Source organism: Triturus cristatus, chromosome 4_2 (genome assembly GCF_964204655.1).
Source record: "Triturus cristatus chromosome 4_2, aTriCri1.1, whole genome shotgun sequence".
NCBI classification, from domain to species: Eukaryota; Metazoa; Chordata; class Amphibia; order Caudata; family Salamandridae; genus Triturus; species Triturus cristatus.
In genome coordinates, this window is record NC_140586.1 from 495547861 (window position 1) to 495564731 (window position 16871).

General features: G+C 40.9%; 1 protein-coding gene across 1 annotated transcript in view; it reads left to right on the plus strand.

Annotated features, from left to right (window-relative positions):
- The window catches only part of COL24A1 (collagen type XXIV alpha 1 chain), an 826732-nt gene that overhangs the window by 535025 nt on the left and 274836 nt on the right, over positions 1 to 16871 (plus strand). The window contains exon 25 of the mRNA XM_085602067.1: positions 16075 to 16128. Within this exon, the coding sequence (XP_085458193.1) occupies positions 16075 to 16128 (54 nt within the window). The remainder of the gene's footprint in view (positions 1 to 16074; positions 16129 to 16871) is intronic.

Below are 16871 nucleotides of genomic sequence, written 5' to 3' on the forward strand. Positions count from 1 at the left end.
GGCCCTGTGTTTTTAGTCTCTATGTCTTGCACTAAATACAACCCCTAAAATGATATGGATATAGTTGCATAGAGGTGTGGATGGTTATTTTGGACACCTTACACCCGCTGTTTAACATAATGTTAAAGCCAAATAAGTGATCACAAGCATATGTACAACCACACCATAAATGATCTGAAATATTATTGTTATTTTTTCAAAATATTTTGCATGTTTCCTGTGAATTTAGAAACCATGCAATTTAACAGTAGTTACATGAGTGCAGTACAGAAGAATTTTTTTCCAGTTTTATGAATGAAACTTCAAGGAGTGAGCACTGCTTACACTTCATCGGGAGATTCCTATTTTGGGAGTACCATACAAAGTATCTTGAAACGTCTTAAATGTTCCTACGAGGACATGAGTGTGCTGGGAAGTTGAGGTGTTTTATGCAGCAGTACTGTGGTCTGAGATATATCCAATGGCCCATTATAAGGAGCAGGTTATTCTGTATTAGGCATATAAAATATTTTGTAAGCTAACAATGCTCATGATTTCTTATTGCCCGAATAAATACATGTTGTTGAGATATCTCTCCAGAAAATGAATAAATCATTCTTAAAAGAATAGGGATAACATACTATTTGAAATGGCAGCCCAGCTAGTTTCCCACTAGTCTCACTATATTGTTTGGATAGTATGAATGTGTACTCTAATGTTGCCTTAAAAGCGGAATAATTGGAAGTGATAAAATCACCTAGTAAATGGTTTATACAGAAACCACATTACGTGAGATTGATAGCTCTGTCAGTGGACAAAAGTGTTAACATATGGCCTGAATGTTTAAATAATTTCAAAGAATGGGAGTAGAACTAGAAAGCACAAAATAGGCTCCTTCTAGGGAGCTCCGAGCTTGATCTCAATTTTCCTGCACCAGCCCAGCTCCTATGAAATAGCAGGTCCTTAAAGATGAAGAAATTACTGCATAAACATGCTGTGAGGTGAAAGTGCCTGTGGAGATTGGCAAATAAAGAGTAGAGGGGGCCTCCCATCACCCGCTATTTAGAATATAAAAAGCAGCATGGTGGGTGCAATGAACAGTGAGTGGGGAGGCAGCAGTTTCTGGGCTTCGAAGCAGATACACCAATATAGAGAAAATAGTGTTCATGAACTCCGCTGCCACGATGTTGAAAACATCAGGGAATCCAAACATGATGATAGTACACCGGGTCGGGGAGAGGTCGGGCTGAGGGGAGCAGTGTGTGAGTGACCCAGTTTCAGCTGGAATCAAATTGGATTCACGATTTAGAATGCTTAAAGAAGGCCACTACTTGGAAAAGAATGAGAAGATCACGAAACGCTTGGTCTGCAGAGAAAAAAGTACAATGATTGGAAAAAGTAATTGTGAGGAAATAAGGTGTTAAACCTCAGACCGGAACACAGAAGGAGGGAAGAACCCTAGTGGGCTAGCTGGGTAACCTGAAAGAATGTAAATGGAAGTTATGAACTCTCTGGTCCCCAACCTCCAGAAACTTATCACATTTAAGAAATAAGTGGAACCCTCGGGTGGAGAAAAGTAAGTCTCAATTCCTGTGAGTTGGAGTGGAGGGGAGATTTGAAGCAACAAAGTTCTATGTTATTGAAACAAGAGAGAATGTATGTGCCCTCGACAACCATATGAGGGCCCTGAAACCCCATAAACAAATGGTGGTATTGGCTGCCCTGCCCCAGGCACTCTAAAATGGGAGTCTGAAGAGGTTCGGGCATGTGTGTTTTGAGCTTCCTTCTGTACTGACAGATGATAATTGAAATACTTTTATGTAAGAATTCCTTAAAGAACATCTGAGCCCCCCAAACCGTTCTGAATTAGTTGTCCAAAGAGGTGGTATTGATTACCCTGCAAACCTCCAAAAAATGCCAGAGCCAAAAGGGATTATTGGGCTAATAATTATGGACCTCCGAAAGACCCAGAACAAAAGAAATATCATGCTGGAGCAATCTGATTTGAAAAAGCAAGATGCAAAGGTAAGTACATTCTTCTGTCCCTGGACCTAAGTAATGGGGCCAAGAAGGATGGTAATAGAAGAGATTAGTTTGGAATGGATGAAACTGCAAGATTTAGTGCTGGTGTAGACCCTAGATTGACTGAAAATACACAATGTCAAAATATTTGGTTTTACATTTGTGGAAGCTGCTGGTTTGAAAAACCTAAAAAAATAATGGGAGAAGTGAAATGGGAGAGAGTGGAACAAATCATCCTATCACTGTGTGTATTTGACCTGAGTGTGCTCCTTTCCACTGGATTCAGTGGGCAAAAGTAGAGAGGAGGAGTCTACTGTGAATGTTGACATCAGCAGTTTATATTGGTTGCTTACTTTTCCTCAATGTACTGCATTTTCCCTATCCCATTTTCTGCCACGTTTTACACATAGAGGTAGATCATACTTTGTAATCATAAATTAAACATACCTTTTTAACCCTGACTGCTGGTGATATGCTTATGATGGATAAGTACAATATAAGCAAAAGTGGTATGGAGGAAAAAATAAAAAACAGTATTTTTTGAAAAAGGACACTTTTAATTATCCTTTCATATGTGTATAAATTCACATCTCATTTTCTTCATTTTTTGCTGAGCATATACAAAAAACATATATTTACAAAAACAAAGACAAAACGTCTGTACATTTAACGAAACTCCGCTACTGTCCTAGACAATGATTTTCAATTATGGATCCACATTTCAATAGTGTGGAAAACCCATAGGGCATATACAAACCGGACGCGTTTCAGCCAATTAATTCCTTTTGGCCTCTTCAGGACAAAGAAACAGCAGCAATCTTATATGCTATAAAGCTGGGTCCCCTTGTTCGTATTTTAGGGTTCCAAAGAATTCATCCGGCATGGTTGCTCGCTTACTACTCTCCCCTCTCCTTGGTCTCTATCCCGCATCTGTTGGTGCAAACTCTCTCGCTACGTTTCTTTGTCCTGAAGAGGCCAAAAGGAATTAATTGGCTGAAATGCATCCGCGTCGACACTTTGGTTTCACAGAGGGACCAAAAAATTGGAGTATACGGGGATTTTACAACTTTGCATTGCTTTTGAATCTGTAGAGATATTGACTTCCTTATGCAATGTATATGCCCTCTGGGTTTTCCACACTATTGAAAGGTGGATCCATAATTGAAAATCATTGTCTAGGACAGTAGCGGAGTTTCGTTAAATGTACAGAAGTTTTGTCTTTGTTTTTGTAAATATATGTTTTTTGTATATGCTCAGCAAAAAATGAAGAAAATGAGATGTGAATTTATACACATATGAAAGGATAATTAAAAGTGTCCTTTTTCGAAAAATACTGTTTTTTATTTTTTCCTCCATACCACTTTTGCTTATATTGTGTTTTCCTTACCCAGGTAATAGGAGGGTAATTGATGGGTATACCCCCATTTATCAGAAAATTATGATGGATAAGTAGTCAAGGAAAGTGCAATTCAGGACATGCTTGTCCGTTTTCCCTATGGTGAGCCCTCTTGTAACTTGCCTGTGGTTATTTAATAAGACCCTATTTAAAACTATGTCCATCCAAAAAAGTTTGCATATTTTACAGATCTTTTGCTGATCATTACATAAATTCTAAAGTAGCAATGCATTTTCATTTTCCACATGGTTTGTAGTAGAATTGCGTAAGCACTGTGTTTACGCCTTGGAGTTTAGGAGATATTAAAGCATTAGTAATAAAATGAAAATGCTGCAGTAATGACTAATTATATCTTTAAAAAAAATATTCACGAATAAAGCTTTGCTTTGTTGTGTTTCCATATTATAAGCTACATCACAGATGTCACAGTACGTTTTATCACTGATGACCCCCGCAAGAGAAATGAGCAACTAGCATCATTGTTAATATCAAAACACATTAATTTGCTTGCTGACTGGTTATGCAGAAGCTGCTTTTGCTCATCACTCTTCCCCAACATTCTTCATCATTCTTAATTAGGGTTCACTTCACCTCATCATTTTCAATTTTTGAAATTGTATATTACATTGGAAGTTCCTTTTGCATTGAAAATGTGCACTCAAAACGTTTCTCATATGCAAAGCATGTCATTATAAAATAATCAATTGACTGGATGATCAATTCTGAACAAGGATGAAGACGTTCACAATGTTAGCATATCTCAAAACATGTCAGAAGAGTGTAATCCACTCTTGAAGTGCAGTGTGAAGAATCCAATCTCTACAAATTCAACAAACTGTAGGAATAGTTTAACCTGCTTCTAAATATTTGGAACATATCCCTTCAATCAGTATTTTATCGCCAATGAAAAGACCTCTCCAGTTCCACAGGCAAAACGCACAGGAAGAATGCATAAAATGTTCCTAGTGATAACAGATGGGCAGTAAATTAAAATAGGTTTACAAAATATTGGTATACATCAATACATATCATGACACTGTAGTACAAAACTAGTGACCACTAAGGTAAACTGCATGGCTCTACAAATCATATGCCTGTTAGTGTGTTCTGTTATGGTTTTGTACCACTGCTTGTATGCAACATTTTCAATATACAGCCCAGTTCATAATGATTAACATGTATGTGTCTTGGCAGCAACTAAAAGCTTACAAAAGATGTGTCAGAAGTAGAAGTTGGCTTTAGAGCCAATGTTCATTGGAAAAGTCTTTCAATGGATACATCTGTGCTTGTGATGATCGTCAAAGTTGTTCAGTAATTTATTAACTCTGAATTATTTAGTTTCTCACTAAAGATGTTGCCATTACATTTCATATAATGCAATATTTACCTTCTCCTTTGACAGGAGGTAAGTTTGCTGCTGGGTGCTCAAGCAGAATGATTGCAGAAAATAATACAAATACACGTGCCTTGTTTACCAGCAGAACTCTGAGTATAGTAAGCCCACTCATGCTCACTGCCCTCCTGCCGCAAACAAATGCTCTTCGGCATCATTCCATGGGTGGATGAATGGTAGTCCCTTAGAATCTCCTCATGCTTGAGAGATCTGACAGAATTATCATGCTGGGGACACAATCAACATTTGATGCCAAAAAAAACACTTCTATCCATTTATATATATATATATATTTTTTTTTTTCTTTCTTATTAATACAGTCAAAATTTAACATATTTCGTACCTTAGACACACAGTTGAAGTGCATTCCATCGGTGATTATCGTTACATTCCTTCATAAAATTTAGCTTGAAAAACTACAACATATAGTGATATTACATACGTTGATTCTATACCTCCTCGTCCGACTCGGTCCCTGACCCCCCCTCCGACAGTTCCCCAGGAGGTTCACAGATGTATCCCCTAAATGCATTCCATGCCCCCATACTTTATTCCATTTACGCGGACACCCACGATTAACGTATACTGTTTTTTCAGCCAACATAGCTAACTTCTATCCATTTTTAAACTAAAACCTAATTTTGTATTTAGTTTACAATTTTTGCATGTCTTGCAAAATGGGGTAGAAAAGAAAGGTTGTATTTTTTCATTGCCATTGATTTGTTGCACTTTGTTTTAAAACTACTCCGGAAACGTTTTTCAGAACACATTTTATCAGTATATGTAATGGAAGAACAATACAGCGATAGGGTTGCACAAGTATCTGATAAACAGAACCATGGTAAAGGTAGCTTTTCAAGCATAATGGGGCACTCTGCAAACATGGCTGAACCCTGCTTCCGCACCTGACATTGCCACAGCAATCTCCTCCCTCCTCACTTCCCTGGCTACAGGTTTACCAAGCAAGACAGACTTCACAAGCCCAGAGGCCATCATCCACAAGAACACCATTGTAAAACCTTTCACCTAACCATCGGCCACCTCTAACTTGATCACCAACTCACATGACCTCTACAACAATTTCTCTCAATTCCTCAGCAACAAAATCACCGCAATAATTATCAACTTCATTCTGCAGTCCTACCCGACAGACCTTGCTCAATGCCTCCCAATATTATTTTTAAAAAACAATGCTAACATATGGCCCATCATCACCCCAGAAGAAACTGCCACTACCTGAAGTCTATCCACATTGGGGCCCCATGGATGTCTGCCCCCACCATGCCTACTCCTGTTGATTGCAACCCATCAGTGCCATGCTCACTCCCATTCTGAATGCCTCCACCTCTTCTGTGACCCTCTCAAATACTTGGAAACATGCAACTGACCTCCTGTTGCTGAATAAATCCTCTGCAGACCCCTCAATGGTCGCCAACTACAGACCTAGCTACATACTACTATTCCTGGCCAAGGTCTTGGAGAAACTCATCAACAGACACGTCACTGAATACCTCAACGACCACCAACTACTTGACACCAGTCAGTCTGGTTTCAGACCCAACCACAGCATGGAAACTGTCCTCATCACTGCCACAGATGTCATCTGAATGACTCTGTACGGAGGAGACATGGCGGCTCTATTCCTCCTGTGCTTCTCCGCAGCATTTGACAGTCTCCAACACCATTCTAATCCAGTGCTTACACAACGTCGGAATGCACGGACACCACTCCGATGGATTTGCTCCTTGCTGACTGGAAGTACCAAGTCAGTCAGCCTGGTATCATAGACCTCGGACTCCTACAACCTCATCTGCAGTGTACTGCATGGATCCTCCCTGAGCCCGACCCTTTTCAACGCATGCGTGACCTCTCTAGCTGGCATTATCTGCTCTCACTATATCAACGTCCTCTCCTACACTGATGACACATAACTCATTCTCTCTCTTACAGACAAGACATCCAGTACCAGGATCAAGTTCCAACTTGCATGACTAAAATCTACCACTGGATGATGACCAAATGTCTAAAGGTGAGCACCGACGAGATCAAAATCTTGATCTCTAGGAAGAGCACATCACTGTGGGACTCCCCCTGGTGGCCAATAGAGCTAGGACCAACACACACCCAGAGCCTCTGGATCATCATCAACAGCACACTTGAGATGACCACTCAAGTCAAAGCTGTCACTGACTCATGATTCAAACCCTGAAGATGCTGAGGAAAATTTTAAAATGGCTCTCAATCAGCACCTGAAAACAGTCACAAACGACCTGGTCACAAGCAAGGTGGACTATGAGAACGCCCTCTATGCTGGTATCAAGAAAAAACTTCCCTGAAAGCTGTTTACCATTCAGAACTCGGCAGCCAGAATCACTCTAAACCTCTCATGCCGCACTACTATCACACCACACCTGAAGGTGTTCCACCGGCTGCTGATTCATAAATGAATACAATTCACACTCCTCACCCACACTTTCAAGGTACTATATAACACTGGCCGAGCATACCTCAACAATCACATCTGCTTTCACAAACCTTCGCTCGTCTGAACTCCTAGTTGCACAAATCCCACCATCTGGTGGTCAACTGTTCTCCTACACTACTCCTAAAGCATGGAACGACCTGCCACTACACTCAAGTGTCTCCTGCTCACTTTTCGAATCCTGCAACAAGCTGAAGACCGGGCTTTTTGAGTATACCACTAAGCCCTAAAGACTCCTAGACTCACAACTGCTCAATGCCAGAATACTCTCCCTGATGATAGTGCACTCTAATAATCTGCATAACATAACATAACTCATATCAAAGCATTGGATCCTGTAATGGAGGTGTGTAAACATGGAGTCTGAGATTACCAGAATATCAAAAAGAAGGCCCTGTGCACAAGTTTCCAGGATTACAGTGATGCAAAGCAGAGATGAGAAGTGACAATAAGGAGCAACAGCTGTGTTTAAATGTCTTGTCCAAATATGGTACCTAGAGTTACCTCAGCTGCTCTACTCTTTCTGAGCCTATGAATAGACTTTGGATAGTCTTTTGGAGCATCGAGATAGGTGGGCACAGCAAATCTTGGACAAACACTTAAATCCATTAGGTCTTCACCCAGTTAATCAGTCATATGGACCTCTATCTTATGCATTTTCTCTGCCTGTGACCTTTCATCAACATCCCAAAGCCGGCTGTCCGTTGTGGGAGCTTCAGCCCTGAGCCATCTAGTGTCTGTCCTTCTTGCACCCAGTGCTAATGCCAGTTTTGCCATTTTTTTGCATATCTTGTTTCTGATGTTGAAAGGCGCTGTGAGGCAGGTCTTTGGTGGAAGGCTGAGGGGTAGATTTGTATAAATGGTGAATCAATCTGTTGCCAGTTTTAAAGGACTTTCCCACATCTTGTGAATAAACATTACCATGATGGTCAATCATCTGGGTCAAGCGAAGCCCCGCATCACTCTATTTTCTAAAGCATCTTACGCATCAAAAATGATTGGTATAATATGTTGAACTGTGAGATGCTGTATCTAGCATTGCATGTGGATTCTTTTGCATGTAAAAATGCTGCCTCCAACTCTCCAGGAAAAGCTTCCTTCTCTACAGTCTACTATTTATTTTTGACAGGGATTGTCTTCTGGGTGTATGACTTGCTTGATATGTAGTGAATCCCTTACTCTCAGTATGGGGTGTAGCTATGAATGGTGCAGCAGGTGCAGTGCCATTGAGGGCTACGAAGTGCCCTCTGAACTTTAATTATTACTGTTTTCGCTACCCAAAAGAGCGATAAGGAGCCCATTTTCCATGTCACGTTGGGGCCCAGATCATCCATTCTGCAGCAGAACGATGCAGTATAGTGGACAGGACTCTTGAAATGACAGGAGCCGCCTGAGCAATCAAGCTCTGCATGTCCTCTGCAGCTTGACAGATTAATTTATATCGCAGAAAGCTTTATCCAATCCCTCCAAAATGTCAGCTACACCATGTTTGTTCCGTCAACTCTGACCACTCCTCATAAGGCTACTATGCAGTTTCCCGCAACTTTTTTAATATTCTACATGTGTTCACATCTTTATGTTGTCGGCCCCTTTTTTTAACAAGATACTAGAGAACACGGATCATCATTCTGAGTCTTCCTTCTGCCCCCTGATAGTTCCCATCCATATGTGGACATGTTTGTCTCTGGACATGGCATCACTGGATTCCAGACTCAGCTGGGGGGGACAGTCTCTGAATTGAGGTACATGGCGATATATAGACCTTTCTCAAATTACCTCAAAACACCTTAAATCCCCCATGTATCTCCCTAGCTGGCCTTCAATGTATACACTAGTATCATGCCACATTGTTAGTGGATTTGTGACGCGGTTCTCGAATAGAGGTGGCAGTATCCTCATGTGAAAGCATGTTTCCAATCTTTTCAAGAATGGCTGACGTTTTTCTCTAATAAAGATGCATTTCCAGAGAATGGTCTGCAGTTGAGGTGTTCAAGCATTTGACCTCTAAAAGTATCAACCAATGGGCAGGCTGTCCTAGCCACCCAAAAACGTCCTCCACAGGGTCATGTCTTGGCTTTAAAAAATGTTTTGTTGTCGTAAGCGGACTACACCCTCGCAACAATGTTTTGCAGCTCATTGGGAATCCAAGTGTGCCTAAATCAGACTGAAGCACTCACCAAAACCATGGCTGCCAGATTGTTCCACAAAGAGCCGTGATTCCTGCTCCTCCAGAGTACCTACTGTGGTTGTTACGTTGGTTGCCTTTTTACTAGGGTGAGTTCAATCACGATTTCTTCATGTTAATAGTACACAGCAAGTATACCTAATTAAATATAGATATATATATATATATATATATTACCTACTGGCGGTCGCCAGTAGGTAGTTATAGTTAGGACCCTGTTTCCATAGGAAATCCGCAACATTCTATTTGGAATAACTTTGGCGCCGGTCGACGAATCCTCGCGAAATTTTCAAAACTAATGGGGCGCTACGCTCCGCTCCTACCCTGAAAGTCTCGGGGGGGATTCGTCAAGCGGGGGCTGAGAAAAAAGGGGGTCCCAAAACGCGTTTTCCCCATGCATTTTTCCATAGGACCTTTAGACACAGCTACAGCCCGAACGGCTGAACAGTATTACTTGTAATTTGGCAGAGAGGTAGTCCTCACATCAAGGAAGTGCCTTTTGTAGGTCTGGTGTAAATCTGTTCAGTAGTTCCTGAGAAAATAGCATTTAAATCAATATATATATCTGTAATCGCGCTCCGAGCGCGCACCGTAAGCTTACCGTACGCGTACGGTGCCGTGCGCGAGCGCGATTCTGATTGGCTGTTAGATCTTAGTAAACATTCGAATCGGTCGAAACCAGGAAGTGTCGGCCGCCATTTTCTCTCTCGCACTCTGAGGGGGGGATGAAAAACAAAGTTGGATATCATTAAAAGGGGGCAGGCTAGACAGCTCCTAATCACCTAGCCTTGTTTATGGGGTGCCAGAAGGCCATCCAAGGCCAAAAAATAAAAAATTTTGTTTTTGAAAAAACGCCGAAAACGCTTACCGTACGCGTACGGTAAAAAATAAATTAAAAAAAAAAAAATCCATATTACCCCCCCCCCCGTGTGCAAACGGTGCCCGCAGGGCACCTTTTGCGCATGGGATATTAGCATTATGAACATTTAATACAAAACCTTTCACAACGAAGCGCATAATATGTCCTCCGTGTGCGGACGGTGCGCGAAGGGCATCGTGTGTACATGGCCCATCCAGCGTAACGTGGGCACGCGGTGCGCGTAGCGCACCGCGTGCCCACCGTGCGTGCACAGCACTAACTGCGTTAAGTGGGCGCGCGGTGCGCGAAGGGCACCGCGTGCTCACTGTGCGCGCACGGTGCGCGCACGGAACGAACTGCGTGAAGTGGGCGCGCACGGCACGAACGGCGTAAAGTAACTTAGCATTTAAAAAACCGTACAAATTCACTGAAAAAACCATAGGTTTCACACACGTTATAGTTAGGAATTAGCATTTAAAAAACCTTGCAAATTCACTGAAAAAACCAAAGGTTTCACACAAGTTATAGTTAGCTGTACATTTCACTCGTAAAAAACCAATGAAATTCCACGTTATAGTTAGTGCAGGCAACTATAACTCACGCGACCGCAATCCTCTGCTGATGCTAATACTGTATTTAGACACTTATTTGCCCATGTCTTCTTCCATTAAATTTTAGCTATACATATATTACAAATATTTTTTTTTCATAAAGACACATATGTCATTAGCAGAGGATTGCGGTCGCGTGAGTTATAGTTGCCTGCACTAACTATAACGTGGAATTTCATTGGTTTTTTACGAGTGAAATGTACAGCTAACTATAACTTGTGTGAAACCTATGGTTTTTTCAGTGAATTTGCAAGGTTTTTTAAATGCTAATTCCTAACTATAACGTGTGTGAAACCTATGGTTTTTTCAGTGAATATATATATATATTTCTAAAGGAATTGCGTTATTGCAGTAAAAAAATTAAAGTAGACTGTAGGATGTTAGATTTGAGGATAACAAACCGTCATTAACCACCACATCTTTTGTGGCACCACATACCTTCCACAAGAGTACACCCAACAAGGGTCTGAGCCACTAGGTATTATTTTATCTTCTGTTCATCTGCTTGATGATTTCCATTTTTTTTTGTGTAGAATACCTTTCTGCAAGCGGCTCGTATTGAGGAATTGCTCTTTTTGTATCTCGTCTTTTAAGTTCTTTTCAGTGCTGGCTGCCTTTCAGGTCCTCAGCTCCCCTCACAAACAATTCTGGAACAAGTTCAAAGGGAACAAATGCCTTCGGGCTGGGAGAGCAACTCCTATAAAACAGTTATACATGGATTTTAATAGGGATAGAATTAGGACAGTATGAGAGATCAATAGCTTGCACCGTGGAAGGAGGCTAGGGCCCGGCCCAGGAGGAATGGCTAGAAACTGCTGGGTCGTTTCCTTTCATTAGCCTTGTTTCCATTTTTTCCAGGTGATTATTGTGAACAATTTGCAAAGTATTTCCATCAGGCCGCTCTGAGCTGCTCCTCGGATGCCCAAGTCCATATACAGACATGCTCACTGCCCCCAGGCCTTCATTCTTTCCATTTGTTAATCAAGATACAATTTTGTCTTTAAAAGAAATGTGAACTGCACTCAGCAAAATTATTTAGAGGTCTCCGGGAAGTAGTATACGAGAAAGATTTCACAATAAAAATTAAGTAAAATATTCTCTTGGGAGTCTGAGCAGTCTTCTAGTGGTTGTTGGTGCAAGAATGCTCCATCCTCCGCGGCTAGGCAAATTAGTTGAGTTGTATAAAATAATTTGTACAGTTTTTCAAAATAAGTGGTATTTTGTAAAGTGATCTTTAAAGAGATGTTAAGTCGGATTCACTGTGAAACGTACTCAAGCTTGAATTCTACCCTACATAGTTTATTCCTACAATTTGAATGAACAGCTGATATTCCCCAAATTCACACATACACTCAGGGGAACTTGTGCAAAACATAGCCTCACCTCTTCTCTTTAAAAACACTTTGAGAATGATTCCTTACTGAATGTATTATTCCCTATGGCGAAGCCCTTCCTTACAAGATCTGGAAAAAAGGGGAGATTTGGCAAGCTTTTCTGCCCCATGTATTCACATGCCTATGGCTTTTGTTTGGCGTTTGTGTGCCTAAATGGAGTGGATAGAGTGTTTGGAATGGTTGTAATACTTACAGACTGACAATTTGTTTGTGGTGACTGCATGTCCAATTGCTCCCACATGTCCCCTGGGAACACTCATGTTCTTGTCTTTGCATCTCGACCTAGTGTTGGAGAAAATCTGTAGTTCTTTGATCAATTGGCTCAGATGACCAAAGATTTTCAGTCCATGAACCTGATCTGCAAATTTGTTTGTGCACCTAATTGAAACTTTTAACTGAGAATTGATTTGATTACATTTGCTAAGCATGGGATAGTCGGAAATGGACTGACATTCACTTTGAAAAATAGTATATTTGCTGTACACATCCAGCAAAACATTTTTTCTAAAATAATATTCATTAAAATGTTGTATTTTGTGTCATTGTGATAACTAATATGTACAGCAGAACACATTCAATTGTATTTCCTAAGGTTAAGACGGTACTGTTCTCATAGCACTATTTACGGTTTGCACATATTTCCTTGCCTAATATGTTGTTTAAAACTCATTTTTTTGGCTGATTGTAAAGTTGTTATTTTTCTTTACAATATGATTACAAACCCATTCATTGTTCTTTAATTTGTCATTTGGCTTTACATTGTGAAAATAAAATAATGTATTGTGCTTCAAATGGTGTTTGGCATCGACAAATAGAACTTACTGCTACTTTCCCGCGAATATTTAAGTCAAGTATACCTTTAAAGGTTGTAGCTAGTAATGCAGATGCTAGTTGTGACTGTGATAACAAGTCCAGTTGCAATTACCATCAAAGAAGTAATTCCTGGAGGAAATAACTAAGAAAAGTGGCTTTTTGTTCCCCCCTCACTGGCCCTTAGGAGACAGTACATGGTTCTTAACAGCTTATGAGATCATTGGATGTTCGTGTCTTTGTGCCCATGTTTTTAGTGGAATGATTTTAAGTATACTTTCGATTTTATTGTATGTACTTTTATAGTTTTAATCAACTGATTAAGGTATTTTGACTGACCTACTACTACATCTGTGCTTTCAGGAGTGTGGTTAGTGGTTAATGTGGATATACAGTATTTTGCATAATTCAGCAGTCTCCAATGAACTGCCATTTTGCAGAATATTTGTTAGTACCCATCTATATTTATCAGTCCTTCAATATTATTTGAGTAACAAGATAGTATCCAGTCGAGTGATTTGCCCAAAATGACTTGTTTTGTGAAATGTCTGAGACAGTATCCGAACTCATGACCCTAATCTGTGTACTGAAACCTTATCCAAATGTATCATTCTCAGGGTTCTACGCTGCACTAAACTTTTAATTAGTTGTCTTGATTTAAAAATCAGTAGTCCAGCTGCCTGCCCACTGAAACCTGACAGTGGCACTTCTCTTGGATGTTTGCTTTATATTTGCATGTACAGGCCTCCAGTTACGGATAACCCAACTGGATTCAGTCAGTTGGCTTCATTTTTGTGCTGTACAATTGTTGTCTGTCTTGCATACAGAACACCCTTCTTCAGGGCTGCAGAGCAAAGTGTTCCATAGACGGGTGGTAAATTGGCTGGAAAAGAATTTAGTAAATTGACATTACAGCACAATCAGTATTGTGGGAGAGGATATGGAGTAATGGCCAGAGCTGCCCACTTTGGAGCCGGTCAACAAGGTTCGCATCTCTGCGTCGGCTCAACCTCCTGTTATTCTGGGCAAATCACTTATGTCCCTGTGCCTACAAATAATGAACGTGTCCTTGTGGAATGTAACGGGTGCAATAGTAAAGCGCTCCAATACCTGCAGGTCGAGTTCACGCTATATAAAACTGGCCCCCCCCCAAAAAATATATATATGTGTATATGTATGTGCGTGTATATATATATGTACATATATATGTATATATATATATATATATATATATATGTGTGTGTATATATGTGTGTGTGTATATATAGATATATATATCTATATCTATATATAACGATCATTGACACCCTAATAATTCCTTTTGCCTGGGCCTTTGCACCAGTCTCTCCTCCTACCTCATTTCTAGTGGTAAGAAACTCAAGTTTGCTGTTCGTAAAAGAAAGATCAGGTATAAAGCAGAAAAGCTCAGTAAGTAAACAAGTCAATTGTGGATTGAACAAGTTAGAACAGGGGGGATCAGATCAGAAACATGAATACGGGAGCGAGAGTTTGATAGACTAGAATTCACATATCTTACTAGCACAATCCATAGACCCCTTGGTTGCAGGAGGAGGCGACCCTTTACGAGCCGCCCCAATGTAATGTACAACCGAGCATTGACTGCTGTAACTGGATACAGCCGTGCTTTTAACGACTGTGTGTCACATAGGCAACACTACCCGTGACTACAGAAGTGACATGGGATGCACAGGACATGGTGCGCAATTGTTCTCTTCACAATGATGTATGCAGAAAGATATTAATGTACCTTGCATTTGTAACTGTATTGCGAACCCCAACCATATGTACCGTTTAGCACTGTATGTCCATATATGACTCAATTCAATTCTGAATAACCTTTACAAGTCTGTATAACCAAAGAAAAAAAGAAATGCAATAAAGATATTTAAAAAGAAAAAATGAATACGAGAGCGAGGCACCTGCTAGGGATGCCCACTATCAATGCTTTGTCCACCTTGGTGTTTAAACCCCTGGCCTTCATGCTGAGACAGCAAATGGCACAAAGGGGACTACGGATAGGGATAGCACACATACACTTTAGTACAATGGTAATACTTTGATGTTCTTGAGTGATCCCAGCACAGATGTCTCCCGAATGTTACATTTCTTGAGTGAGTATGGAAAATAATTCAGACCCCATACTAACTAGGCTGATTCTTGGCTGGTTCCAGTGGCGGCTGGTGATTAGAGCAGCAGGGTGCGCCCGTGGGCCTATAGCAAAAGCTGTGAGTCATGACTGATAGTCGTTGTTGCTGCCAATGGGATGAAACACGGGGTTTCTAATGCATGAGCTGAAGGGCGTGGCCTGTGCTCACTTGCCAAAGTTTTTATATCTATTTGTTTCTTTGAACTTTGCAATCTTCATGATCACTTGTCAGGTTGTTCTTGCGTTCAACTACTCCCCTCAGCTGCTTGATTTGTAATCTCTTCCCTGGTGCTAGTAACAAAGCCAGCTGCACCTCTGTTTAGAGTATATCTACTTACAGTATTTGTAATCCTTATTGTTTTCGGTTGTCATTGATTTCCCCATCCAGCCCTCTGGCTATCTGGACCAAGAAGAGTTAGCGCTGATGCTGCAGCTTTACCTGTTGCTCTCTAAAGATAGATCAGGTACCTGATCATACCCCTGAAATTAGAACAGCTTTGACAGGTTCTTGGACCAACCAATGGCAGCACTTTTACCCACTATCGTAATGATGGGGTTCATGCCTCTGAGTACCAGCTTTATCCACCGATTGGCAGCCTTTCAAATTCAATAGATTCCAAGAAGCAAATATAAGCTACCCTTCAGTGCCCATGGAACTATGTTTGAGGATATTGTGGCATGTGATATGCTTGGGTTGTATAAAACCATCTAGCAAAATATTATATTTTTCACAGCATGGTGCTAATAACTAACTATTCCCTTGTGTTTTTATGTAGGGACCCCTTGGTTTGCCCGGAGAAATTGGACCGCCAGGCGGCCCAGGTGAAAAGGTAAGTCTGCCCACTTTCATTTAATTGGAAGCTGAGCCCACGCAGTTTAAATATATTTCTGTCAGCATAGTTCGTGTATGCAGGCGACGAAATTGGCTGGTTTGACTTCAAGCTGTCCTTAGCTACGGCCAGGGCTTGTGTTACATTCCCCAATAAGCTGAAGTGCTGCTAACACTGAGACTGGAGTGTCAAGAAAAGTCAGAATCTAATCAAAGCGCGCGGCTGCTGTATTCAAGCCCGGTCCTTACATAATAAATGTTCTGATTACCCATTTAAATGGTACTCAATTTACCAACCACAAAAGGATGAAAGTCAGTTATCTTTGCTCAAATTCAAGCTCATGGCTTGCAGATGTCAGAGGCATGGAGATACAATCTCCCACATTGATTCGGGCTATGACAAATGTTTTAAGTTAATTAACTGATTCCGGGCCTTCGCAACCCACAGAAACAAGATAGAGCACTATTGCGATTTACCAAAAACGATGGTAAACTAAAACTAACAAGATTACCACCAGGAGTCATGGCGCATGTGTGCATACCTCCTTCACCACGCATGTATTTTGATGCATGTACAAGCCTCGGCGGCTATCTTTGAGGGGCCATGCGTTCTACTCTGTCAGTCTAAAAAGCAGTGGCAAAGCCAAAAGCTCGATCTTCTATGAGCCAAAGCCTATTGGCTTTGCCAATCCTCCTTTCATTTAGTGCTTACTATGACAGTTGTGACGTTTTGCAGCAGTCTGT